This window comes from Pelecanus crispus, chromosome 18, assembly GCF_030463565.1.
Source record: "Pelecanus crispus isolate bPelCri1 chromosome 18, bPelCri1.pri, whole genome shotgun sequence".
NCBI classification, from domain to species: Eukaryota; Metazoa; Chordata; class Aves; order Pelecaniformes; family Pelecanidae; genus Pelecanus; species Pelecanus crispus.
The window spans coordinates 5,634,990-5,660,695 of NC_134660.1; the positions used below are offsets into that span (position 1 = coordinate 5,634,990).

At 61.2% G+C, this 25,706-nt stretch overlaps 3 protein-coding genes across 4 annotated transcripts; 1 reads left to right on the plus strand and 2 right to left on the minus strand.

The window, feature by feature from the left end:
- Nucleotides 1–2: 2 nt before the first annotated feature.
- Nucleotides 3–3,981, minus strand: PSMC5 (proteasome 26S subunit, ATPase 5). Of its 2 annotated transcripts, XM_075723067.1 has the most exons (12): nt 3,909–3,981; nt 3,346–3,417; nt 2,832–2,901; nt 2,557–2,654; nt 2,105–2,161; nt 1,760–1,990; nt 1,451–1,577; nt 1,087–1,277; nt 887–985; nt 648–758; nt 485–571; nt 3–110 (listed from the first exon to the last, which is right to left on the minus strand). In XM_075723067.1, exons 1-12 carry the CDS (start codon nt 3,945–3,947, stop codon nt 57–59), a joined length of 1,236 nt encoding a protein of 411 aa, XP_075579182.1. In that variant the 5' UTR covers nt 3,948–3,981; the 3' UTR covers nt 3–56. The 2 variants fall into 2 exon arrangements, with proteins under 2 accessions (XP_075579182.1, XP_075579181.1); XM_075723066.1 differs by lacking the exons at nt 3,346–3,417; nt 3,909–3,981 and having other exon boundaries at nt 2,832–3,336.
- Nucleotides 3,982–4,743: 762 nt separating this feature from the next.
- FTSJ3 (FtsJ RNA 2'-O-methyltransferase 3) lies at nt 4,744–10,809 on the plus strand. The gene is made up of 21 exons (XM_075722869.1): nt 4,744–4,810; nt 4,908–5,013; nt 5,227–5,273; nt 5,461–5,540; nt 5,689–5,788; nt 5,958–6,152; nt 6,232–6,347; nt 6,893–6,997; nt 7,175–7,275; nt 7,350–7,430; nt 7,520–7,678; nt 8,047–8,182; nt 8,293–8,504; nt 8,624–8,744; nt 8,842–8,935; nt 9,192–9,339; nt 9,420–9,496; nt 9,674–9,776; nt 9,912–10,095; nt 10,197–10,291; nt 10,568–10,809. Exons 1-21 carry the CDS (start codon nt 4,744–4,746, stop codon nt 10,755–10,757), a joined length of 2,517 nt encoding a protein of 838 aa, XP_075578984.1. The 3' UTR covers nt 10,758–10,809.
- Nucleotides 10,810–12,257: 1,448 nt separating this feature from the next.
- Nucleotides 12,258–24,803, minus strand: LOC104032610 (alpha-2-macroglobulin-like protein 1). Its single transcript, XM_075723030.1, has 36 exons — nt 24,612–24,803; nt 23,985–24,174; nt 23,422–23,584; nt 23,061–23,113; nt 22,333–22,353; nt 22,031–22,184; nt 21,798–21,882; nt 21,569–21,701; nt 21,376–21,490; nt 20,360–20,469; nt 20,048–20,212; nt 19,648–19,875; nt 19,264–19,321; nt 19,035–19,180; nt 18,633–18,782; nt 18,227–18,439; nt 17,871–17,967; nt 17,449–17,626; nt 17,062–17,287; nt 16,859–16,985; nt 16,471–16,592; nt 16,258–16,309; nt 15,936–16,010; nt 15,585–15,761; nt 15,312–15,393; nt 15,020–15,179; nt 14,799–14,873; nt 14,466–14,622; nt 14,121–14,338; nt 13,809–14,024; nt 13,611–13,735; nt 13,425–13,515; nt 13,180–13,248; nt 12,974–13,076; nt 12,760–12,801; nt 12,258–12,289 (listed from the first exon to the last, which is right to left on the minus strand). The coding sequence occupies exons 1-36, from the start codon at nt 24,683–24,685 to the stop codon at nt 12,258–12,260; spliced, it is 4,482 nt and encodes a 1,493-aa protein (XP_075579145.1). The 5' UTR covers nt 24,686–24,803.
- Between the last annotated feature and the right edge of the window lie 903 nt (nt 24,804–25,706).

Genomic DNA, 25,706 nt, shown 5'->3' on the forward strand with positions numbered 1-25,706 from the left:
CATAGCCGTAGCAGCGCTTTATTAGAGACAACGCAGCCCGAGGGGCAGCCTCACCGTTACTTCCACAGCTTCTTGATGGACATGTTCTTCTCACTGTCCTTCTGCATCACCTGGGCAGGGAGGAAGAGACAGTTGGTTCCAAGCATGCACGTCCCCTCCTACTCCCCCCTTTTGGGTGCTAATAACACCCCCAAGACTCCCCCAATACCAAGCTTCAGCCCTGCATGGGGAACGCGCTGCAGCCTCCATCTCCAGCCACCTCTGGCTGTGCACCACAGCCCTGGAAAAGGTCTCCACCCCCTCTTCCACATCACTTACAGCTTAAGAACTTGGGGACAACCCCCTTAACACTGATGTTTGTCCCCAGAACTGACCCCCTTCAAGCTTCACAGCTCCCAGCCGATGCTGCCCAGGACAGTTTGTGCAGCTCCCCGTTATGGGAGGAACCCAGCACACCCCCCCCCGCCTCCCCTGTGGCACTGACCTTGGCGACAGCCATTTCGAAGTCTTCTTGTGTGACGTGCACCCGCCTCTCCCTCAGCGCGTACATGCCAGCTTCTGTGCACACCCCCTGTGAGGGACACAGACGTCACCCACTGCTCTCCGGCTCTGCCAGCCCCGGTGCCGCCGCAGCGCTGCCAGCTCACCTTCACTTCTGCGCCTGACGCCCCCGGCATCAGCTCCGCAATCTTCCGCAGATTGATGCCCCGCGTCAGGTTCATTTTCCGGGAGTGGATCTTGAGGATGTCTAGGCGGGCCTGGAGGAGAGCAGCAGCAAAGCAAGGGTTGGAGCCGCAGGAATGGCTCCCAGAGAGGGCTGGGGACAACGCACTCCCCTGAGGGAGGACGAGGATAGCCGGGGCCCGCTGCGGGACACCCCACCTACCTCCTCATTGGGAGGGGGGAACTCAATCTTCCTGTCGATGCGGCCAGGGCGCAGCAGAGCCGAGTCCAGGATGTCAATGCGGTTCGTGGCCATGATCACCTGTATGGGGAGAACAACCGTCACCGCTCTGGGCACCCCACTGCCACCCCAGGGCCAGCAGGACGCGGCCCCATCCCCAGGCAGGGACGGCACCCTCCTACCTTGATGTTTTTGGTGGCCTCAAAGCCATCGAGCTGGTTGAGGAGCTCCAGCATCGTGCGCTGCACCTCGCTGTCCCCGCCAGAGCCCCCCTCCAGGCGGGAGGAGCCAATGGAGTCGATCTCGTCCATGAAGATGATGGAGGGAGCATGTTCCCGGGCCATCACAAACAGCTCCCGCACCATGCGGGCGCCTGCAGGGAGCAGAGAGGGCTGAGCCCTGGCACCGCGCACAGCTCGGCACAGCCGCAGTGCTTCTGTCTGCCCCGGACACCGCGCAAGAGGCCTGTCTCAAGGCCACCCAGCCCCACACCAGCCCTCGCTGGGGCTCGGGCACAAGCAGCTGCCTCCCCCTGCACCCTTTTACCTTCGCCGATGAACTTCTGCACCAGCTCGGAGCCTGAGACGCGGATGAAAGTGCAGTCGGTGTGGTGGGCCACGGCCCTGGCCAGCAAGGTCTTGCCTGTGCCGGGGGGTCCATAGAGCAGCACGCCCTGCAACAGCCACGTGGAGACATCAGCATCGCTGCCAGGCCGGGCTCAGCACCCCTGCCCGTGCCCGCACAGGCAGCCACACCCTGGCAGGAGACACGGGGACGTCCCCAGGGGTGACACAGGCAGCACCGCAGCACCCGCAAACACCGACCCCACCCCACGCCCACAGCAGCAGCACTTGCCTTGGGCTGGGCAATCCCCAGCGCCTCAAAAAGCTCAGGGTGCTTGACCGGCAGCTCGATCACTTCCTTGATCTCCTTTATCTGCTTATCCAACCCCCCGATCATCTCGTAAGTGGAATCCGGAACCTTCTCCACCATCATCAGGGACACGAGAGGGTCCACTTTGTTGGGCAGGATCTTGTGCAGCGTGTAGCTGTCATTGCGCAGGGCCACGCGGCAGTTCGGGGTGACCTGCAGCGAGAGCGGAGAAGAGCTCAGCATCCCTGCAGCAAGGAAGCGGGCAGGCAGCACCAGGCTGCCCAGAGGGAGCGGTCACATCCCCTCCCAGAGCCCCAGGACACTCACGTCGTTAATGTCGATGTTCTTGTCCACGTCCACCACAAACTTCCCCTCCGGATGCACCTGGAAGGCAGCAGTTGCCAGTGTGAGAGTTATTTCTCTGAGAAGTCCCCTGTTGTGTGCCCAACATGCACACCGGCTGCTCGGAGCGGGACGAAGGAGCCAGAGAGCTCAGCCACTGCCAAACACCCTGCGGCCCCTCCTGCCCCCAGGAAGCCCTAAGCCAGCTGCCTCCCACCAGCCTGGGGAAGGTTTGGGTCCAGGACAGCTGCCGCAATGTGCTCCTCTGGAGGAAGAGCTCTCACTTCACATCTTTTAGTTGTTACGCCCCCCCAGAGATCATGCTCATACTTGCTCCAACCCCCATGGGGTCAAAGGCAGGGTCTGTCAGACCCCACCCCGCTCACCCCTGTGTTCTGCCCAGCCCTGGTCACCCCTGGGACAGCGCAGCCTCGTACCTTGACGAGCACTTTCTTCTTGTCCATGGCTCTCACCACTTCTCCCACGTAGGACCCCTGCTCCTGCAGCAGCTGCAGCTCTTCCCGCAGCAGGCGCACTGCAGAGAGGGGGACGTCAGCAGCCAGCCACAGGCACCCATGCCCAGACCCCCTGCCCACGACGGAGGGGCAGCACTCGCCACGGTGGCCAGCAGCCAGGCCAGGAGCCACCAGCCCTGCAGGTAGGGCCAGCCACAGGACCCCGGGTGAGGAAGACGACAGGAGCCAAGCTGTACCTTTAGCATTCAACTCATTTCTCTGTGCCTGCAGGCGACGCAGATTCTGGCTCTTCTCGTTCACGATGAGCTGTTGGGAGAAAAGCTTTGCCAAGTCCTCCATGTCCCATGCAGCGCTCACATCAACCAAGCGTGGGCACGACGGCCTCCATCTTGGGACAGGCACCTGGAGGGGTACAGGCCTTCCCAGAAGGACGCAGCCAGCCAAACCCCACTGCCAAGGGCTGTGCAACATCTCGCACACACACAGCGGTGCTGTCAGCTTGCACAACTGACACTCATCTCATACACCCGCACCGCTCAAAAGTTGGGTCCTGCTTGTAGATACCACCCTGGGGCACCACTTCCACCTCGCACCGCAGAACAGGGCACCCACAGCACAGAAAAGGCTGTGGGTGCTCTCAAGGCAAGTGCAGGCATAGGGACGTGGCCACGCAGCCCCATGTGGAAGCACAGCAATGCCGTTGTGGGGCAGGCCGGCTGGGCATCTGCTGCGTAGCCGGGACTGGCTCACCTGCAGCTCCTCAATCTTGGACAGGTAGTACTGACGGAGCCCCGTGCCACCTTTCCCATCGTCCATCTCCATCTGTAGGAGAGCAGAGCACAGCAGCACCGGCCTTAGCCCCAAGGGCCTCCCATTCCACCCAGGCCCTGGAAAACCATCTCTACTCCCGGTCAGCCTCCGTGCAGATCCTCTGGTCTCCATTTCCCCCCTGCGACCTCCCCGGGTCAGGGCCCGAGTCCCCGCTTTCCCTTCCACCCACCTTCTGGCTCCCCGGGCCGGGGCCCAGCAACAGCCCCAAAGCGCCCGTTCCCCGCCGGGTCTCGCCGTTCCCACCCGCACATCCCTTCCCCCTCCTCCCTACCCCCTCCCGGAGCCTCGTCCCGCACCCCCCAAGGCTGCCCCAGGCCCCGGTCAGCCCCCGCCCTGGGGGACGCAGAGGCGAGACCCGCCGAGTCACGGCGCTCGCCAGGCCCCGACCAGCCCGGTCCCAGCAGAGCCCCGCGGCGGCACGGCGCGACCCGAGCACCCCCCGGCCGGCGGCCGCACCCCGCTCCGGCCCGGCCCCGCCGCACCTGCTCGGGCCCGTCCACCGCCATCTTCTCCGCCGGCATCGGGACACCGGCGCCGCTCCTGCCGGCACTAAAGATGGCCACTGCCCTCCTTCCGCTGCCCGCCCACCGCACGCCGGGCGCGATGGCGTCACTTCCTGTCCCCGCAGGCGCTGAACACCCTCTCGTCCCGAGCCGCGGAAAGCGCATGCGCAGTGCGGCGCGGGCAGGGTTAAGCCGCCATCTTGGTACGGTCAAGGGTGATTTCTCCGTATCACGAAGGGTCAGAGACGCAAGGACGGACAGCAGCAGTGCCTCCGAGGGGACTCGTTATCATTGCCCTTCTTCCGCCCGCGGCAGCCCGCCGGGGCCCGGCGTCAGGGACACGCCACTCCCAAGATGGCGCCGAGGGCGAGCGGAAGCGGAAGCCGCCTGGCTCGCGAGAGGCACGCCGGGAAGACGGCGTGGGCACGCGGCGGCGCCGGTGGTATCGTGATCGTGATCGTGATCGTGATCGTGATCGTGTGTGCGTGAGTGTGTGCTGGGGCAGCGGCCGCGGCCCGGGCGGGGGAAGGGGCGAGCGGGGTGCCAGAGCTGAGGGGGCGCCGGGGCGGTGCGGGGACCCCGGGCCGGGGCAGGCCGGAAGGCTTCGGTGGGCTGCGGGGCCAGGTGCGCGTAGGCCTGGGGGGGCACGGGGCCGGGGTGAGCTGGGGGCAGCTGGGGTTCGCCTGGGGAGGTCGCGGGGGACAGCGGGCCGTCGCTCCCCTTCGCCCCGAGCTCACCCCGTCTCTTCCCTCAGGCCCGTGCCGGCGGCTGACAGCAGGTCCCGGCCCCGCGGAGGGCCCCACCCGGCGCCATCATGGGCAAGAAAAGCAAATTGGGCAAGAGCCGGAGGGACAAGTTCTACCACCTGGCTAAGGAGACGGGTAAGGGGCCTGTCCGCTCGCTGCGGGGCAGCGGGGGCTGCGGCTCCGCTAACCCCTAACCACGGTAATCTGTAACCCGCGGCTCTCCCTCCCACAGGCTTTCGCTCCCGCTCCTCCTTCAAGCTTCTCCAGCTCAATAGGAAGTTCCAGTTCCTGCAGAAGGCCCGCGCACTGCTGGACCTGTGTGCAGCCCCCGGCGGGTGGTGAGTGGTGTCAGGGCCCCAAGTCGCAGCCCAGTGCCGCCAGCTGCCCTGGGACCTCATTATCAAGTGGCTTTTGTGTTTTCTGTTGTGGTGGCTCATCTCAGTCTCTGCCCTCGATGCCAAAGCTGATCCCAAACACCTGGGCAGTGTAGTTCAAGGCTGGGGGCTCTCCTGGGATCCTGCTGTAGCTTTGATCCTTTCTGTTGTTTCCAGGCTGCAGGTGGCTTCTAAATTCATGCCGGTTTCCAGCTTGATCATTGGTGAGTGATGGGCGAGGAGTGGGCTGGGGGCAGGGACCTCCACTGCAGTCCCTGGATGAGGCCAAAGGAAAGGAATCCTGGATTTGGGGATCGTGGTGGGAGAAGAGAGCAGCTGGGGAAGCCATGTGGGATGGGCTGGAGCCCGGTTTTCAGAGATTGTGGTGTTCACACCTCTTCCTTACTCCAGGGGTGGACTTGGTCCCCATCAAGCCCATTCCCAACGTAGTGACGCTGCAGGAGGACATCACCACTGAGAAGTGCCGCCAGGTACAAACCTGTCTCCCCTGCCCCGACCGTCACGCGCCGGTCTGGTAGAACCATGGCAGGGGGCTGAGCTGAGCTGACATGGATGGGGCTGCTGCCTGTTGGTTCTTGCAAGAGGGGTTAGTGGGACAAACGTGTCTCCATCCCTCAGGCACTGCGCAAGGAGCTGCAGACATGGAAGGTGGACGTGGTGCTGAATGACGGAGCGCCCAACGTGGGAGCCAGCTGGGTGCATGATGCCTACTCCCAAGGTGGGGCCCGCTGGGGGCTGGCGTGTGGCCTGGCACGGTTTGGAGGGGGTACAAGGGCAGGGACATCTCACACCCAGCAGGGCCGGGGGGCAGTGGTGCGTTCTGTGGGACAGGGAGCTGGGTGGTGGGGACGGTGACGACTGCTGACTGCTCTTCTCCCCTGCTCCAGCCAACCTGACCCTCATGGCCCTGAAACTGGCCTGTGAATTCCTCTGCAAAGGCGGCTGGTTTATCACCAAGGTTTTTCGTTCCCGGGACTACCAACCGCTTCTCTGGATCTTCCAGCAGTTCTTCCAGAAGGTCCAGGCCACCAAGCCCCAAGCCTCCCGTAACGAGTCCGCTGAGATCTTTGTGGTGTGCCAGGGTGAGCAGCTGGGGGGACCTGCAGCCGCTGGGATGGGGCTGGCAAAAACCTGCTGATGGCTCCGATTCCTCCATCCCAGGTTATCAGGCTCCGGACAAAATTGACAGCAAGTTCTTTGACCCAAAATATGCCTTCAAAGAGGTGGAGGTTCAGGCTAAGTCTGTTACCGAGCTGGTCAGCAAAAAGAAGCCAAAGGTATGAGCTTGCTCCACTGGGCAGCAAGGCCAAACATGCACTAAAGGGGCTGGGGGCTGGGTCCAAGGAAATTGTAATAAACAAAGTTGCTCAGGAAAATGGAAGGTCTGGGGATGCGAAGTGGTGGAAGAACCAGTTTTGGGGACACAGCCTTAGGATGTGGTGATGGGGAAGCGGTGAACAAGTTGTGAGGCTGGGGACGGATCGATAAAATCCTCCCAACAATGGTTGGCCACTGGGTTTGTGTCTGTGAGGTGTCTTTAGGACACAGGACAGCAAAGGCCATGTCAAGTGGCCTCAGCTGGGCACGGAGCTGACACAAATCTCTATCGCTGTCACCTCTCAGAGTCTGAGGTGGGACTGGGAGACACTGTGGAGCTGGCAGGCTTGGGCTGGTAACTTGCCCTCCTTCCTCAGTCATGCGGGCACGTTTAGGTGGACGCTGCAGCAAGACATGAGTTATGTGACTTCCCTCGCCCTTTAGGGATGGTTGAAGCTGCTTATATGTGCCCTGCTATGCCTCATACAGCTCCTTCCTCCTGTAGGCAGAAGGCTACGCAGATGGTGACATGACCCTCTACCACCGCTTCACCCTGATGGACTTCCTCAAGGCTCCCAACCCTGTGGACTTCCTCTCTAAGGCCAACGAGGTGGGTGCCTGAAATGAGGGGGACCTTGGTGGCCCCTGAGATGTCCCCAGGAGCACAGAGCGATGAAAAGGGGGAGCCAGGTGCCCCAGCAGTGGCCCAGTTCCTGTTCTTGTGGAGGGGAGGCAAGGCAGGAGCTGGGGCTCAGGCGTAACAGCCCTTTCCCTCTGCTCTGTCCAGATCACGCTGGGGGATGGTGAGCTGGAGAATCACAGTTCCACCACGGAGGAGCTGCGTCAGTGCTGCAAGGACATCCGTGTGCTGGGACGCAAAGAGCTCAGGTAGTGGTTGGGACTAGGACAGGGCATTATGCTGGGCCCGGTGGATGTCTCTAACACTCTGCCTCCTCCCACAGAGCCCTGCTGAACTGGAGAACGAAGTTGCGGCGTTTTTTGGCCAAAAAGCTGAAGGAGCAGGCAAAGGAGCTGGATATCAAGTAGGAATAACAGGGCTGCCCCAGAGCACCAGCACGGTGGGATGGGCTTGCCACCAGGAGAGATGGTTTATGCTTCTTCCTTTTGGCAGCCTGAGCTCCGGTGAAGAGGAGGAAGGCAAAGAGGAGGAGAAGAACGAGAAGAAGACATTGCCAAGAGCCACAGCTGATGAGGTGGCGAAAGAGGAGGAGGAGGAGGTAGAGCTGGCATTGGCAGAGATGAAGGTCAAGGAGCTGGCAGAGTTAAAAAGGTAAAAGGAGCTCAGATGAGGAGAGATGGGGGAGTACCAGGCCAGCAGAGCATAGGGGGGCTCCAGCCATGAGGACAGAGGGTGGTTGTGTCAGAGCCTGTCCCTCTGTTGACAGCAGGTGGGTTTTGTGGGCCTGGGGTCCTCGGGGTCGTCTGCTCCTCCAGGCAGGTGAAGCGGCTGTTCCGCTGTTTCAAGCTGGCATGGGCCCCCTTTGCCACAGGGTTGGGGACCCCTCACAGAGGAATAACAGTGCTGCTGGGTCCCCAGTCCTGGGGGAGATCCGGCACCAACGTGGCAGTGGATGAGCCATTGCAACGCATGTGTGTCGGGAGGGAGGCAGTGTGGCCTCATTCCTTTGCCTCCCCTAGAAAGAAGAAGAAGATCCTGAAGGAACAACGGAAGCAGCGTGAGCGTGTGGAGCTGAAGATGGACCTCCCTGGTGTCTCCATCGCTGATGATGGTGACACCAGCATGTTCTCCCTCCGGAGTATCCACAGGACCCCGGTGCGTGGGGCAGAGGGAAGCCAGGCCCCCAGAGCCATTGGGGCCGGGACAGTGGCAGGCACATGGCTGATGCGCTGTAGCTTGTGACTCCAGTCTCACTTGCATTGCAGCTGCTGAACGAGGTGACCCGGGGGGACATGGCGTCAGCAGATGCCCTCCTGGAGATAGGACCAGGGGACGATGACATTTGTGTCTCGGATCACGAGGAAGATGATGATGATGATGTGTCCCTGGCTAGCGATCTGGACCCAGAGGAGCTGGTTGAGATAGAGGCCCGTCAGCGCCGGCTGGAGCGGGAAAGGCGAGAGCAGGGTGCAAAGAGGTGAGAGCTGGGAGAGGCCCCCCTGGGGCAGGGGCTTCCTTTGGAGCAGCTCCGGAGTCTGGCAGTGGGCACACCCCATCCTGGCTGGGGAGCACTGATCCTGCTGCTGTCTGTCACAGGGTGAAATTTAAGCAGAAAGAAGAGGAGGAGGAAGGGGAGGAAGAGGAGAATCCCCTGCTGGTGCCCCTGGAGGAGAAGTCGGTCCTGGAGGAACGGCAGACCAGCCTGTGGTTTGGGAAGGTGAGTCCTACTGGGCCAGAAATGACAGGGCAGCCTTGGCCCCAGCAACTCCCCAGGTCTGCCCTGCGTCCCCTGACCCGCTGCTTCCCATCCCCAGGACGCCTTTGCCGGCATCGAGGACGATGCGGATGAGGACCTGGAGCTGGGGCAGTCACAGATGTTGGCTGAGAAACAGCGCGAGTGTCAGAGAGGTGAGTGAGGGGGCTGCATCGCTGGCGGGGGGCACAGAGGGACAGCCCCACAGACCTGTCTGGGACACTGGATCAAACCATGGTGTGGACGCTGCTCTGAGCAGGACCGGAGATCTCCAGAGGTTGCTTCCAGCCTGTGTCATTACCCGGTTAACGAGCTAGCATTATTGTAGCATTAATGAGCTGGGTCTCTAGAGGAATGATCTGCACTGGGGTCTGCCTCAAGCCTTTCTCACCAGTGGTTCTTGTTCCCCAGAGAAAGCAACAAGGAAAGGGCAGCAGAAGAAGGAACCCCAGGAGGAAGCTCCAGCTGAGCCCCCACCTACCACAGACGGAGGACCCGACGCTGGTAAAGCACAGGATGAGCAGAGCAGTGATGATGACAGCAGCAGCGACGATGAGAGGTGAGGGCTGAGAGGGGGGCAGTCTGCATGTTCTCCCCCAGCTCCACAGCCCCCAGCCCTGACCACTCTCCTCTCCGCAGGCCACTGACACCGGTGGGGAGGAAGCGGGGCCGTGTCGAGCCGTGTGGCTTCGAGGTGGTGCCCATTGAGAACCCAGGTGAGTGGGGGGTGCTGTCTGGACCCGTGTGCGCCCAGTAATACCGTGTGAGTCCCTCTTCAGGGACAGGAGGCAGGGTCAGACTGTGCTTTTCTGGGCTGGTAGAGCTGCTTGCTGCTCCGTGGGTCTCAGGCTGCTTGCAGGTAGGCCAAGCTTTAATCTGTCCATGTGCTGCAGTGAAAAGAGCCCGTGTCCTGGATGCAGAGGGCCTGGCACTCGGCTCCGTCATCGCCACCTCTAAAAAGGCCAGGCGGGACCTGATCGATGACTCCTTCAACAGGTACTTGCAGCTGTGGTTGCTGGAGGGGGAGCAGCGCTTGGTCTCCCAACAGGAGACAGGCCGTGGGGGTGGCAGATGTGTTGCTGTGGGTACCCCACACCCTGCTCACAACTCACCCGAGTCCCACCCCCCCAGGTATTCCTTCAACGAGGATGAGGGGGAGCTGCCTGAGTGGTTCACGGAGGAGGAGAAGCAGCACCGGCGCAAGCAGATACCCGTGGACCGGCAGACAGTTGAAGCGTATCGGCAGCGCTGGCGTGAAATCAACGCCCGCCCCATCAAGAAGGTGGCAGAGGCTAAGGCCCGCAAGAAGCGGCGGGTGAGTGGGGCTGTGGTCCTGGACGGGTGCTCTGTTCCCCCTCCCAGGTGCTCTGTCCCTCCTCTGATCCCCCTTGTCCCTCGCCCTCGCCGTCCCTACAGATGCTGAAGAAAATGGAGCAGATGAAGAAGAAAGCAGAGGCCGTGGTGAGCACGGTGGATATCTCGGAGAGGGAGAAGGTGGCCCAGCTGCGGCGGTGAGTGATGAAGCTGGGATCCAGATCCTTCGTGTCATGCTGGGCTCGATCACGGGGACAGCTGCTGCGTGTAACTCAGCAGGGCTGGAAAAGGCTGGGCTAGATCCGGGTGCAGGCAGAGGGGTGGGAGAGCAAGCGAGGGAGTCCCATCTTGGGGCACGGAGCCCCAGAGGAGTGGGACCCAGTATTGGTCTTCAGATACGTGCCAAAGCCAAACTGCTGGAGCTGGGCCGGGGTGCTGGGGTGTCAGTCTCATCTTTTGCCGTTCTCCCGCAGCATCTACAAGAAGGCTGGGCTGGCCAAGGAGAAGCGGCAGGTCACCTACTTGGTGGCTAAGAAAGGCGTAGGACCCCGGGTGCGTCGTCCTCCCGGCGTCAAAGGCCAGTTCAAGGTGGTCGACAGCCGCCTGAAGAAGGACGTGAGGGCTCAGAAGCGCAAAGAACAGAAGAAAAAACGCCATAAGTGATGTGGGACCAGCTCTGTCCTCAGCGAGGGACTCTGCCTGGGGCACAACTGGCTCCTGTACTCCCACCGCGGCCTTGGGAGCAGCCGGCTCGCCCTGCCACTCTCCCCCATCATGGGGACAGCGCTGTGACTTAGCGACACGTTGCTGTTGGTCAGTGCCTTGATGTGACGTTGCCTCCTGTCCTCCGGCAGGGCAGGGAGGGTTCATTTGGCCTCAGCGCTGTAGCATCAACCCCCTTCCTGTGCGCGCTGTGTGGCCACATCACCCGGCCTCTCACCGTTGCTGGCTCTCGTGGGAGACTGCTGCATTGCGGAGATGGCACAAGCATCCACACCAGCCCTCACTGTCCCCAGAGAGGTTGTGGTCCAGGGCGACAGCTCCCTGGGCCATATTTGTCACCGAAGTCGCAGGACGGTGGGTGCTGAGCCCTGAGGCAGGCAGGTGTTGGTGGTCTGCACAGAGCAGCTCTTTGGCTACAGCAGAATTAAACCCTGGTCTGAGGATGCCCCAGGATGTGTCCTGCATCTTGATGAGGTGAGGGGCCTGCACTGCGAGCTGCCGTGTGCCTTTGTGTGCTGTTTGGTAGAGAGGAGCGTAGGGTGGATGGGGTCTGCGCACCTCTGCTAACACCCTGGGGAGCCCACCTGCCTCCGCCCACCTCATTTTATCTCTGGCAAAGAACAGAACAGCAGCTGACTTGCCCGACATCCACAGCAACCACCCCATCGCCACTGCCCCTCCATCCCTACCCTCTCCAGGTATGGGACCCTGCAAGTTTTAAGAAAAGAAAGACCAAGAGAAAATACGCGCTTGAGCAAATGTATTTATTTAGACCCAGGGCAGGGGCTGGGGGGAGTGCGGCTTCCCTCCGCCAACGAGTGCCTGAATCTGATTTGATGGGACTGGGGAGGTGTCTCCAGGTCCCTCTTAGTGACAGCATCACCATGTTAGTGCCAGGGAGGGGGCCAGGGTAGCACCGTGACTCCCAGGGAGAGCAAGACAGGGCGAGTGGTGGTGGGGACCTGCTGGGGAAGGGACAGTTGGTCTGACGGGAGGGAGGAGGGCTTGCTCCCGTTGAAATTCCGTGGGGAGTGGAGAGGCCAGACCTGGTGCCCCGAGCTCCCTCAGGGCGGTAGCGGGGAGATGCACCAGGGTGTCCCTGTAAAGCCACCGCTTGGCTGCTCAACCAAAGTCAAATATCTGTGGCAGGGGCTCGCGGAGCAGCGAGACGTCTCCGCCCGTGGGTCCATGTCAGCCCCTTGGCTGTGGCTCTTCTGGGACCTGGTGGGTTGGGAGCTGCGCTACAGGGAGAAGTGGCCGAGTCTGGAGCGAGCTGTGCCAGGTGCCGGCGGTGCCCTGAGCGTCTCCGGGCCACGTTCTGCCCCCGTGGAGGGTCGGGGCCATGGTCAGGGGGAGCAGAGACCATCAGCTGTCCCGGTCCTCGGTGGCTGAGGGAGTTGGGGCGAGCGGAGGGGACCAGCTACCAGGCTTCAGGCTGTGCTAGAAGTTTTCCCGCTCCTGACCATCAGCCTCTTCAAAATCAAATACAGGTGTGCTGTGAGAGGAGAGCCCCTCTGCACCCCCAGCCACCCTTGGCTGCCCCTGTCCCTCCCGCTGAGCTCCATCCCTGGGAGCTCAGTGTCTCATCCCCTGCGTGACCCCAGACCCATGGATGGGGAGCTCCGTAAGGTGCACAGGAGGAAGGCCAGGGCTCATGGGGGTCTGAGCCCCCTCAAAGAGGCACAGCTCCTCTCTGCACCCCACAACCTGCACACCTGGGTCCTCCTTGACCTCTAGCTCCCCAAGCTCTGGCCAGCAAGTCCCCATCGATCAATCCAGGGCTCCAGGCTCCTGGCTGGGCTCCTCCATCCCCACTCGCTGCCCCCCTTCCTCTGGGTCCAGGGGCTCAGCGCAGCCCAGGTTGGCCCATCAGGGTCAGCGGGTCCCCGTCAGGGTCCCAACGGTGGGGTGACCCCTCAGCCCTGTCAGGCTCGGCCCCTACCTGAGCTGCAAGGTGCACTGTAGGCAGCATCTGCGCGGTCACCTGCAACGGGAAGGACGGTGACCAATAGGCTCAGGGTGAGCCGCTCCCGTTAACGAGCCAAAGCTCGTCAACGTGAACTGAAAGCTCAGCCAGACCCGCCCTGAGCCATTGGGGTTGCAAGGGGTGGCAGCGGGGCCAGGCAGCCCTGCGCCACGTCCCCAGCAGGGCTCACCCGTCTCGTAGTAGTCGTACAGCGTCACAGTGGCCGGCTGAAGGTTCCTCACCGGGAAGTCCTGCGTGGCGGTGAAGGCGAAGGTCTCCTCCTCCTTTGTCAGCTGTGGAGATGGCCCAGGGGTGAGGTGCGACCGTCCACGACAGGGAAGCATCCCCACGCCCCAGCGTGCAGGGTCCTGCTCCTGTCCCCATGCCCCATCTCACCTGGTCCAGGTAAATTGTCACCTGGTCGGGCTGCACCTCCACCTTCTTCACCAGCTTCTGCCTCTTCAGCTGGAGGGACACAGCTCAGGGTGGGCCACGGCTGCTTGGCGGGTGCCCCAGCCAGGGCCAGCATCCCGAGCGGGTGCCCCTCCACGTCCCGCTGCCCCCAAGGGGCAGGGACTCAGTGGCAGGGTGGGTACCCCCGTGGAGCAGAGGGGGTCCTGGGGGCAGCGGGGGCTTCTCACCTCCACCATGGAGCTCTTGTCAGGGATGTAGCCGGATGGCAGCTTGGCCTCGATGACAACCATGTTGGTGGCGGGACGCTCGCCGGTGTACCTGCAAGGGCAGAGCCCCGGGTGGGGTTGGGGTCTGCCCTCCCTCCTTGACTGCTCCTGGTCCCCCCAAACCTGGGGGGCAGCCCCAGCCCCTACCGTGCCCGGAGGAGGAGGCGGAAGCGGGTGCTGGCGTCCCCCCTGCACTCCCTGGGCTCCGTCTCCACGTGGAGGTCAAACATCCCCGTGCTCGGAGGGGGTGGCATGTTATAGCGCAGGGTCACCTGGGGTGACACGGGAGGGTCAGAGCCACCGAGTGGGCACCGCATGGGGATGGGGGCCCCGGGCCCTACCCACCTGCACCAGGGCACAGCCCTGCCCACGGGCTTGCACCCCGTACGTCCCCGGCAGCTCGTGCAGAGCCGCCCGCTGCAGCACCAGCCGGTTGCTCTTGTGCAGCACAAAGTCCTGCGCAGTGCCCGTCGGGGACGTCACCGTCACCGTGAAGTCCCCGTTGCTGCCATATGTCAGGGCAGCATACTTGGCCAGGGCTTGCAGGCCCACCACAGTGTCCTGGGCGTGGAGAAAGCACAGAGCCAGGGTCACCCCTAACTGCAGATAGAGGGAGGGGATGCTTTGGAACAGCCCCGTGGACCCTGGTGCCAGTACCTGTGTGGAGGCAAAGCCCCCGTAGGGGTTTTGCTGCTTGCAGAGCCAGCGGACAATTTTGGAAGCAGTCCTCAGGTCGTCAGAGGACACTTGGGGCTGGGAGAGGTAGGCCAGGAGGACGTAGGCGGTCATCTCCACCTCCGCCGGTGCGGCGGCAGCCCAGGAGGGCTGCGAGGGGGGCTGAGCCTTCCCCTTCCTCTGCCAGTGGATCTGCCCATCTGGGAGAGAAGGGAGCGGGAGCTCAGACCCCTGCTCCGGGGGTCCCGGGGGCCTGGGGGTGGGATGGGGTGACCCAGGCAGAGGGTGGCACTGCCCAGAGGTGCCACTGCCCGTGCCGGGTGGTACCTGCACTGACGCTGTGCTGGGCCAGGCGCTGCAGCTGGGTTTGCTGCTGCTCCCTGCGCCCCGCCAGCCCAAAGACATAGGCGAGCAGCGCCTGTGTGTAGGGGTCATCCGTGACTGAAGCCTCCAGGCACTGCAGGGCTGAGCTCACCGTTGGGTTCTGGCGTGGGAGTGGAGTCAGGAGCCAGCCCATGGGTGTGGGCATCGCTCAGAGACCCCAGTGAGACCAGTCGTGCCCAGGTGGGGCTAGGAGGTGGCCTGGAAGAGCCAGACTCTGTGCCCCAGCACCCGTCCCCACCCCACCAGCCCCTCTGGGGAAGATGGGGTCATCCTCACCATTGGGGACAGCCCCAGCTCTAGCATCGCAGCCGTGACATAAGCCGACAGCGAGAGCTCGTCCGAGACGCCACCCTGCAAAGGGGACAGCGGGAGACAGGTCCGGCCGTGCCGTGCCACCGGCACAGGGACTCCCCCACTGCCTCGACCACACACCAGGGACGTGCTGGGGCGAACCCAGCTCTGGCTGCATGTCCTCATGTCCCACCCCACCCACCCACCTGCAGGGCGTTGTTGAAGAGCTTCCCCACGTTGCGGAAGCAGCCTGTCTGCTGCTGCTGCTGCTTCTGCAACCAGCGCAGTGCGTCCGTGATGTGCCGCTCCTCGATGGCCACGTAGGCTCTGGCTTGTCCGAAGGACTTGAGGACAAACGCCGTCAGCCTACGGGCCAGAGAGATGTCAGAGAGATGGGAGACGGACTGGGTACGCTTGGTGGTAGGAGGAGCCCCAGGACGGCCGGTCCCCAGAGGGATGCCACTGCACAGCCTGCCGGAGCCCTGCACAGTCCCTCACCAGGTATTGCCCGTGGGATCGCTCTTCCCGAAGGCGCTGTAAGAGCCATCATCGTGTTTGTAGAGCAGCTCTCGCTGGTACCCTGCAGGGAGGAGATGGGAACGAGTCTTTACACGGTGGTCTTTACACTCCTGGGGGACAGCAGAGGCAGCCTGGAGCCCAGACCTGCCCCGGGGAGCAGGTAGAAAATGGGGAGGGGGGATGTGGGGTGGTGGTGTCCCTCGGCAGCCACGCAGGGTGGGACAGGGAGAGGAGGGGACCGGGGTCGCTCACCGCTCTGCAGGAAGCCCTGCGCCTTGGCACGGATGTCGGGCTGCAGCTGCCCAGTCTTCTCCAGGTACTGCTGGATGTAGATGTTGGGGGCGAAGCGGACCATGTTCTGCTCCCCGCAGCCGTAGGGCATGGCCAGGAGGTGGTCCAGGTTCTGCAGAGCGTTGCCCATGATGTCGCCTATCTCAGGGGCACATGAAGAGCACCATCACTGGCTGTGGCCTCCTGCCAGGGATACACCCTGTATCCCCTCCCATCTCAGCTTCGGGTGGTCCCACCTCCTGCTGAGCTTGGGCCACAGAGCTCTGCATCCTCCTTGCCCCAGGTGGTCCCCGTCCCCCACCTATCCCTTACCCATCACGGTGACGTGCGCTCGCTGGGAGCCCTCCAAGATGTTTGCAGGGACTTCCAGGGAGATTTTTTCATTGTCTGTGGGGATGGAGGGCAAAGACAGTGAGGATGCCTAGCTCCTCCCGGCCCAGCCCCATGGCACCCTCGCCCCCCCCTTTCTGCTCTGACCCTCCATGGTCTCAAGGCTGGGTTGGGGCATCTCAGCCACGAGCATCTATGGACCCTGGTCCTTGGCTTCGCTAGCCTGGTGGCCCTTCCTACCACTGGTCAAGCGTCCCTGCCCCACGTCCCCACGGCACTGCTGGACATCCCCAGCCAGTCCTACCTTCCTGGCAGAGCAGGGAATTGTGCGCCTTCTCCACCAGGATCCCCCCGGGCTGTGGGGAAGCAGCATCAGAGTCGATCAGGAGGAGGGACCAGACATGTCCCCCAGGGTCATGCCTGCTGTCCTGCTCCCAGTCCTCCCGCTGCACCCCAAGGGCTGCTCGGACACTGTCCCCAAACCCATCCCACTTTCCTCCTCCGTAACCCATCTGACCTGCACCAGCAAGGGCTTTATCACGGTGTCCACGCGCCCCTGGGCTGGCACCACAGGCATTTCGTTGCCGCAGAACTCCTTGGAGCTGAGGGCCTCAGTGCTGATGGTGATGTTCACCTCCCCTGCAGATGCAAGTGGGGCACTTAGTCCCTACGGAGCCCCCCAGCCTGCACAGCAGCCCCACAGGCTTGCATCAGCCCTGGGGCTTTGTGTGGGGCTGGCTGGATTGGAATGGGGGTCACCAGGTTGAGGAGCAGTGCTGGGAGGCAATGGGGAGGGTGAGAGGGTGGCATTGCATTTGCTCCTGTCCTCCCTTCCCACCCCATCCTCCAAGGGGGTCCCCAAGCAGCAGGGCAGGGGGGTCCTGCCATGGCCCCGTGTCCCATACCCAGGCTGGTGGCTCGCATGCCCCATCGGAATGTCCTCGCTTCGTCTGCACAGATGCAACCACCATACGCCTCGTCTGTGCTCGCCGACACCTCCAGCTCCGTTGACACCTCCAGCGACACCTGAACCTGCCGGACCGCGGCCAAGGCTCCATCAGCCCCCGCTGGACCCCAGACCCAGGGCCTCCTCCCCAGCCCCACTCACCTGCAGGCACTGCCGCAAGTAGTTGAAGACGGTGGCCACGAGGGTGAAGGCTTCATGGCGGACCACGGCATAGGGCAGCGCCAGCTCCACGAAGAAGGGCTTGAAGGCTGTGAGGGTGGTGGCAGGGGCCAGCCCCAAGCCCTGCGGGGATGTACAGAACATCCCAGCTTCCCACTCGGTGATGGTGTCGGGCACCGTCACCGTCATCTCCACAGAGCCCCGCTCCCTGCGGGACGGAAAACACCATGAGGCCATCCCACCATGTTCACCCACAGCTGGTGTCATCCCCAGCTGGGTTGGCTCTCTCCCTGTGAGGTCCCCAACCTCCTTCCATGTAGGAGAAGAGGTGGGGAGAGGACCATGGGGACCCATGGGGACCGTCCTTACCCCATGGGGACCAGGTCCCACAGCCACGTCTCTGGGAAATACGTCCGGGGTGCTGATGGCTCTTCCAGTGCAGTGGTAACTGTAATATCATGGTCCATTACTTCTGGGACAGCGTGGCCCCTGACTTGTCTATCATCAACTTCTTCCTGGAAATAGGCGACGTGGAGATAAGAACCACCTGGAAAAGGCAGAGCAGGAATTAGTGTCCACAGGTCTCTGCATCTCAGCTGGACCCCGCCTGCAGGCAGCCCGAAGGTGGTCAAAATCCTTTTCAATGCACTTCAATCTCTTTGATGCCGAGTGTATTTTCAGGATGGCTCCAAGTCCCCCTGAGGACATGGGAGCCAGGACCAGGCACCAGATCTTTGCTCTTTTCTCCTGAGAGGGCTCAGCAGAGCAAGCAAGCTGAGGGCTGTGCTGACCTCTGGGACCTTCGGGACCCGCCATCCCAGGCAAGCCGAACCTCTCTTTGCAAGCATCGTTGGTCTGGGCATTGGTGAAAAGTTTCAGTGCTGCATTCTGTGAAAAAGAAAAGAGGTTGTCCATCTCCAAAACCCAGCAGGAGGAATATCCCCATCCCAGCAGTAAATAGTCACAGGGCTGCAGAAGACGACAAGTGGAGGAGGACCGGAGCCTAGCGTCCGTGGGAAAGCAAAAGACCTTTGCCATGAATGTGGCTTTCACAGGAGGTTGCTGTGGTTTCTCAGCACCCTGAGCAAACCGCAGCTGGCTCCTGGATGAAGAGGAACCAGGAGGCACAGGTGGGCAGGGCCTTTACCTGAAATAACTTGTAGGTGTCCATCTGGAAATACCTCCGAATAGGGAAAGGTAAGGGATGCCTCCTTGGAAGGCGAAAGAAGTCTCGCTGTCTCAGTCCAAATGGGATGGTGGGAATGACAAAATTGGGGCGATAGTGCCAGGGAAATGGCAAACAGGGTTGTGGGTCCTGAATGCTTTCAGGGTAGTCAAATTCGGGGAGTATTTTGTAGACCTGCGAATAAATGCATGTGCTAGGTACAAAACCAGCCAGGCACCTACCCCCTGCCCAGGAGTAGGACTGCCCAGGAGCCACCATGGCACTGAGCCCCCATAGGGAAGGTCCAAGCCAATGTCATCTCTTCCCCCGCCATCCCCAGCTGGTCCCTGGGGCTGCAGAAGGGGCCCTGGGCACTGCCACCACTCACCGCCTCCGCATTGATCTCAGCCTCAGGCTTCAAGAGCAGCACGCTGCGGTCCACGGCACGGATGGCACACAGGGACCCTGGGGCAGCCTCCAGCTCCAGCCACAGCGCTGAGCCAGGCAGAGCCTTGTCCTCCGAAAAAGCCATCTTCACCTGGGGAGGGACAGAGGCATCAGGGGGCGAAAGCAGGAGGGGGAGCCACCTCCCATGGAGGAGCAGGACCAAGCCACAGACATGGAGGTCTCTTCCAGGCAAGGATAAAAGCAGGCTCAAGGGTTTGGGGAACAGGGCACGGGTTAAAGAGACTGTGATGCAGTGATACATCTGGAGCAGGATGGACCTCAGGGCATGCAGCTATGGACAAGCCATGGAGTGATTCCCCCATCGCCAGCAGCCTCCACTCACCTTGTTGGGGAAGCACTTGGCCACCTTGAGCTCGGTGCTGTCAGCCACCATCTCACTGTCAGGCAGCACCACGTAGCCCAGCACCTTGGCCATGGGTGCCAGCTCGGGGCCAATGGGCAGCTCCAGGGAGAAGGAGCCTCTCAGCCCTGGGCCGTGGGAAAGGAGGGGAGATGAGAACCAGGCGTGGAAAGCAGAGCCCTGCACAGCCCGTCCATGCCTCAGGACCTACCAGCCTCTGCACGCAGCTCTTTCTTGAGGATGGAGACAATTGTCCCCTTGGCCAGGACCTGCAGAGGAGGAGATAGGAACAACGAAACTGATGCTGAGCAGGGAACCAAAATGCCCTCGTGAAGGATGGACCCAAGGGTGAGAATGTCAGGATGGTTTTTGACCTTGCCCTGTCTCCAGACCCCACAACATCTCCCATTGGCATGCATGTCCAACAGTGCCAGCAGATACCTCTACTAAGAGGCGTAGGTCCCTCTGTCTAGCCAGGACAGATTGCTCATTGTCTTGTCCTCAGGGACACAACCCTGAACATGTGTGTAGATGTGGACCTTCACACACAACCGCCCTAATGCCCGCTGCCCTTCCTCCCCAGGCCGGGGCTTACCAGGAAGACCACATCCAGGCTCTGCAGCTGAGTCCCCAGGGACTTCTTGCTGAAGATGTAATCCACCCAGAGCTGCTGGGGCTGGCCGCAGGGCAGCTCACTCTCCAGCTGGCGGATCCGCAGGAAGCTCCTGCCCGCTGAAAAGAAGGGGCTGAGGTACATCTCGGCATTTTGGTAGATGAGTGTTGAGCTGTCATTCTGGGTGTGAGCTGCCTCGTTGACTTGACCCTGAGCGATGGAGGTAGAAATCAAGGTGGTGAAGCTGTCCAGAATCCACAAGGTGCTGGTCCCATCACTGGGCACCACTGATGCAGGTTCTCGGCTTGGAGAGGTGCCCAGCCCCATACTACTGGAGAAAGCAGCACAGGGACCCCCGAGGGGTGGGAAACGGGTCACTTACAAGCAGGGAGACCATGCCACTCCAATCAGAGGTCTCCAGCTTGAAGGAAGCTCTCCCTGATCTGTCTGTCAGGAAGGTCTGTCTCGTATCTTTTCCTTGCTGGCTAACGATGAGCAAGAGCTCCTTCTGTGGTGGCATGGTGCTGTCAGCTCTCTTCAGCAGCATCTGCACCGGGAGGGAAGGGGACATGCCCCAGGTTAGGCTGCAGGCATGGGGCAGAGGGCAGGGGTGGGAGAGCAGGGTTGGAGGTCAGTGGGATCAGGGTTGGGTGTAGGGGGAGCCCTGCGGGGTGCAGGGACCCCCCCCCATTACCGTCCCAGTGTAGGGAATCCCAGGCTTGTAGAATTCATTGGTGTTTTCGAAGGTAACAGTGAGCATTTCAGGTAAAATCATGCAGTTCTTGGTGGTTTTCAGCTCCAGCCCTGTGGAGAGGGAGTGGGGAGCTCAGGGTGTTGTGGGGACACAGGGCACCGGTTAGCACTGCCAGTTCCCCCATCACAGTGCAGAAATGGTCCCTGGATGTTTTAGGCTTTCCCTCTGCAACTGGCAGCTTCGAGCACAGTTCGCACCTCCTACAAGAGGAGCAAAACCTCTACGGCATGTTTTAGACCTAAAGCCAAAGCACAGCTGACTGCTGGGACTTCACAAAAGGTGCTTCACCAAAGCACCATGATGCAGGGCCACCTCGGTAATGGTGGGCCTGGGACAACCCCTGCTCTTTTTTCTGAAGCCAAGCCACTGGCAGCATTTTCTGGTGGGACCAAGGTGGTGGGTGAGGTGGATTATCTTGAAGAATGAAGCCACACCAGACTGGGTGAAACCACTGCTTTGTGTTGCAAGGACTTGACTCACTGCTAGCCATAGCATCGGGAGAGTTGTTGGGTCTTGGAAAGGCATTTTTGCTTCCCAACCATTTCTCTGGTCAGAATTAGAAGTACTGCCTGGCCGACCTGTCTCATCCCCACCTGGACCCGGTCCCTGCACACGTGCACCTCTAAATCATAGAATCATGGAATGCTTTGGGTTGGAAGGGACCTTTAGAGCCCACCCATCCCAACCCCTGCAGCGAGCAGGGACAGCTTTAACCAGAGCAGGGTGCTCAGAGCCCCGTCCAACCTGACGTGGGATGTTTCCTGGGATGGGGCCTCCACCGCCTCTCTGGGCAACCTGTGCCAGTGCTTGACTAAATCACAGTGTTGCTTTTGGGCTTCCCCGGAGAAGACCAATATCCCCGTGCCACATGCATTTGGGTGTACATGGGGATGAATGCAAAACTACGCACCGGCGGCAATGGCCATTCCCAAGGAGGAGAACACCGCCGTCCCTACCTGTACCGTTCTCCACCAGTGATGCTTGGACTTGGAATTGTTTCTGATACATGTGGCTGGTCAGGTTGAAGGCAGTCAACAAAATCTCTGTTGAAAAGCAGCCGTTCTTCTCGGTCTGGAGGGACAGAGTCAACCCTGTTAGCAGCAGTCCTGGGAAGGGGCTGTCCCAGTGGCACTCCCCAGCAGTGCTCACCTGCCCGCCAACCTCGATGCAGTTCATCTCTTTCTCGGGTGCCCTATTAAGTCTGTGCAGGATCCTGTTGTACCTGAAGGGCTGGCACAAGCTGGCCTGGACCTTCCCCTGGACTGGCTTCCCATAGGTGTACCTGTTCAGTGGAGGGTCGTGAGGGTGTGCCTGATGGGCATCATGTCGGAATCCCCCATCCCCTTCCTCTTCCTGACACAGCCTGTTTTGGGCTCACCGTCCACAAATCTCCATCCGGACTTTCTTGTCCTTCTCCAGCACCACAGCGGGAAGATCAATGGTCATCTCAAACTTGGGCAGCACTGATGGAGAAGCAAAAGGAGAGAAGGTTGTCACTCACAGGACAAGGACAATGGTGCCTGGATGGCCAGGGGGGCAAAGACATGCTGCCCAGAGGGACATGCTGAGGTGGGGCTCCCACCCACCATGTACCCCCCAGTCCCCACGTACCATATTCCTCCACGCTGAAGGAGCGTCTCTTCCCCTCCACCTCAATGGTGTATGTGCCCAGGGCCGGCTCTGCAGCCAGCGGAAGGGACAGGTCTACAATGCCCTGCTGTGGGCTCACGTCCCGCCACTGCGCGATGCGGTTCCCGCTGGGATCCTGCACACAGGGACATGCGACATCAGCACCCAGGGGACCCCAGCACCCCTTGATAAAACAGCCCATGGCTGCGTTATGCTTCTCTCCCAGCCACGCTGCCTTCCCAAGCCCACACTGCCCAGAGCCTCCCTCCATCTCTCAGACTGACCTTCAGGAACACAAGGGGCAGCTGCAAGGCAAAGAGAAGATGGTTAGAGGAGAAATTCAAAGCCTTAGGGTCTCACCAGGGTGGGGACATCTATGAAGCCATGGTTGGAGTAGAGTGAGGGTTATCCGTGGGATGCTGTGAACTCCCAACCCTTCAGTTTGCTTTGGGATTGACTTCGAGCCCATCTGCAGCCCTAGCTGGGATGAGCTAAGGGCACTGCCAGCATGGCGTGGAGATGTCTGCAGCTCTAGCTGGGGTGAGCTAAGGGCACTGCCAGCATGGCGTGGGGAGGTGGCATCTCCTACTGCCTTCACAAGAAGCCAGCAACCATTTCATCTGGGAACATCCTGCACTTCCAGAGACCCAGATGAATGCTCGGGGGTGCCCGAAACTGAACTCGCCTGTAATCTTGGCATCTGATTACTTGATGGATATCAATAGCACTTTGCCATCACTACATCCCTAACCGAAAGTTTAAGCCGGTGCATTCCCATGTCACATGTGCAGTTCTGCTTTCTCTTTCCTTAGCCTGCTGAAGCCTGCGTGAACAACACAGGGCATCCCTGCCCCTGGGGAGCGCAGCCACCCAGGCAGAGCTGGCTGGGGCAGGATTCCCAAGGGGAAAGGCCCTGGATGGCTCCCACACCTCTCTCACGGCTTGCTGAGGGTGTAGGAGGGCAGTGCAGAGGAGTCCTGTCGCCTCCTCCCTTCCCCAGCCCTGCTCTCACCTTTTTACTGCTGGGAGTGAAGTCTTTATCCAAAGAGACAATTCGAAACTTCACTGGAAAGAGCAAACAGGGATGCTGGAGTGAGTGGTGAGTGCATCTGCAGGGAGGGGGGTTCCCCATGGGGAAGGTGGATGGAAATCCACCTTGAGCCCTGCAGTGGGTCGCTGCCCCCAAGCAGCACAGCCTGCAGTGCTGCCAGCGTGTCCTGGCATTGCCCTGGGCCAGTGCTGGGGGTCCCAGTGCATCCCAAGGTGAGCCCTCCTATTGCCATGCAGCATAGGAGCAAGGCTGAGCTCCCTGCACCCCTCTCCCAACCAGGTCCTTCAGCCCAGAGCAGGGTGGTCCATCCTGCCCGCCTCACCTTGCTGTCCAGGCTTGTAGACAGCCTTGTCCGTCTGTATGAAGATCCCAGGCTCCAGGGCTCTCAGCATCACCTTCTTCTTCTTGGAGACATCCAGGGAATCTCCCTGGATTGAGACGTGCAGGTCTACGATTTCCTCCGTCCCTTTGGCGGGGGCTGGAGCCTGCCAGGGGAAACACCAGGAACCGGGTGAGGACAAGGGATATGCCCTGGCCAGGATGCTCTGCTCACTCTGAGTGACCCAGAGCACTCCTCACCCACAGGGACACCTTCCCCAGTCCAGGGGCTGGGAAGAAATATCCCCCCAACACCCTGCACTAGGCTGCAGGTCTGCTATCGGGGGATTATTTCAGCCACCGAATAACTGGGCTGAGCCTAGAGTCATTTTGCCTGCGTGGGGGATGAGACCCTACCAAAAGATGGGGAAGTCATGCCTGCTCCCAGCCCCATGTGGGACCACAGCCCCATGCTGGGGAGCTGGTGGAAACTGCTCTGCCTGGAGACAGCGGGGTGTCCAGGGCATCCCCCTCCATGCTCACGGCTGTGCGTGGGGTGACACTCACAGGGAAGGTGATGTTCAAGTACAGATGAGGGTCCCGGACCTCCCTCTCCAGCAGGGTGATGTTAGGGGTCCCATCTGCTCTCTGCAGCTGGATGGTCACCTGGATGGGCTCATGGAGGCCACTGAGATGGACCCACATCACCGCTGTGTAGGGGTGGTAGATCACAGCTGGGCATGTGACCACATAAGTCCTGGCAAGGAGAAATGCTGACATGAGTTGCGTAGGGATGAGGCACATCCCATACAGACCCCACGGAGGTCTTGAAGAGCTCCAGGGCACACAGAAACCTGTGCTGGGGTGCAGGGCCACCTCCCCCCGCCTCCCCGCTCTGCTTCTGGGCTCCCCTTGACTTCTCAGCTCAGAAAAGCAAAGGCTCTGCTCACACGTTGGCTGCAAGCGAGGCAGCACCTACAATAAACCGTCGCAGAGCCACCAGCCCCAGCAGCCCCCAGGTGCCAAGCCCTCAATGCTCATGGGCAGGGACAACCCACCAGCCCAAGCATTTCCACCCTGGCCAAAAATTGCGTGCACGGGAAGGATTAACTCCCACTACATACTGCCAAGGAGCCAAGACTAAATGCCCTCCCGGCAGGCACGGGCAGACAGACAGACACGGAGAGGGCTTACTGTGCTGCAGACACCCCGGCTGTGAGGTGCAGAAAGAGGAACAGCAGGACGGGCAGGGCAGCTGGGGACCTCATGTCTCCGGCTTCAAGCGGACGTGGGGGACGGCCACAGCCTCCTTCTCCAGGTGTTGGATTGCTGCGTCTGCTCTGCTGCAGGTTCCAAAATGAGATCTCTGCTTTCCATCCAGCGAGCGAACAAGGGTTGGCAGAGGGATCCTGCGTGGACCTGCAGATATAGCGAAGGCAGTGTTTACCATCTGCCCACAGCCTCCTGGGTTCAAGGCTCTGACAGATTTTTGCAATTTGAGGAAAGGTTCCCATAGGCTATAGAGGTTCAAACGCAGGGGGCAGGACCCACTTACACACTGGTTTTCTGGGAAATGATGGTAGGAGGGAGGGGGAATGAGTTTCCCAGACGAAAGTAGGCAGCACATCATGAGAACAGTCTGTAAGTCGGTGGCGATTTCTCAGAAGGCCTTGTTTCCGGGTGTTTCACATTTAGCCAAACAGTAGCTATTTGGGCTGATCGCAGGTCTCAGGCTGCCCTTCTGCTCAGTTTCCTCCAACTTCATCAGATCAGTTACGGACACAGGAGCAGGATGGCGTTGGGCTGCTGTGCCAGCTCCACCTGCTCTCACTCCTCTGTGCACTGCGGCTGGGAGCCGGACACCAGCCGGGGCACGCGCTGAGCTGCCTCTTTCTGTCCTGGGGAGAATTTAGGAAAGTTGAGGCAGCTCCACAGTGTCCTGAGCGCATCCTCTGCTCCAGAGTTTTGTGGTCCCCTTCCCTTTGGGGAGAAGGGGAGAGGCAGCAGCAGTGCTGTGGGAAGCCGTGGATGGGGCTGACCTCTTTCCCGTGTGCTCTCGGATGACCGTGGCTGCTGACCCCACGCCTGCCCTGCTCGAGTATTGCTGGATACAGCCCTGTGCTCGCCTCCCTGCCCCTTGGGAGCGGCCCCGCGCGCTGTCAGTGTCCGGACGAGGCTGGTCCCCACCACCCCCGTGGACGCGAGGCGGGAGCATGGCCCCGTGCCCATCCTGCCGCTCCAGGGGCATGGGTCAGTGTCCCGACAGGCATCTTGGGGACAGTTCAACGT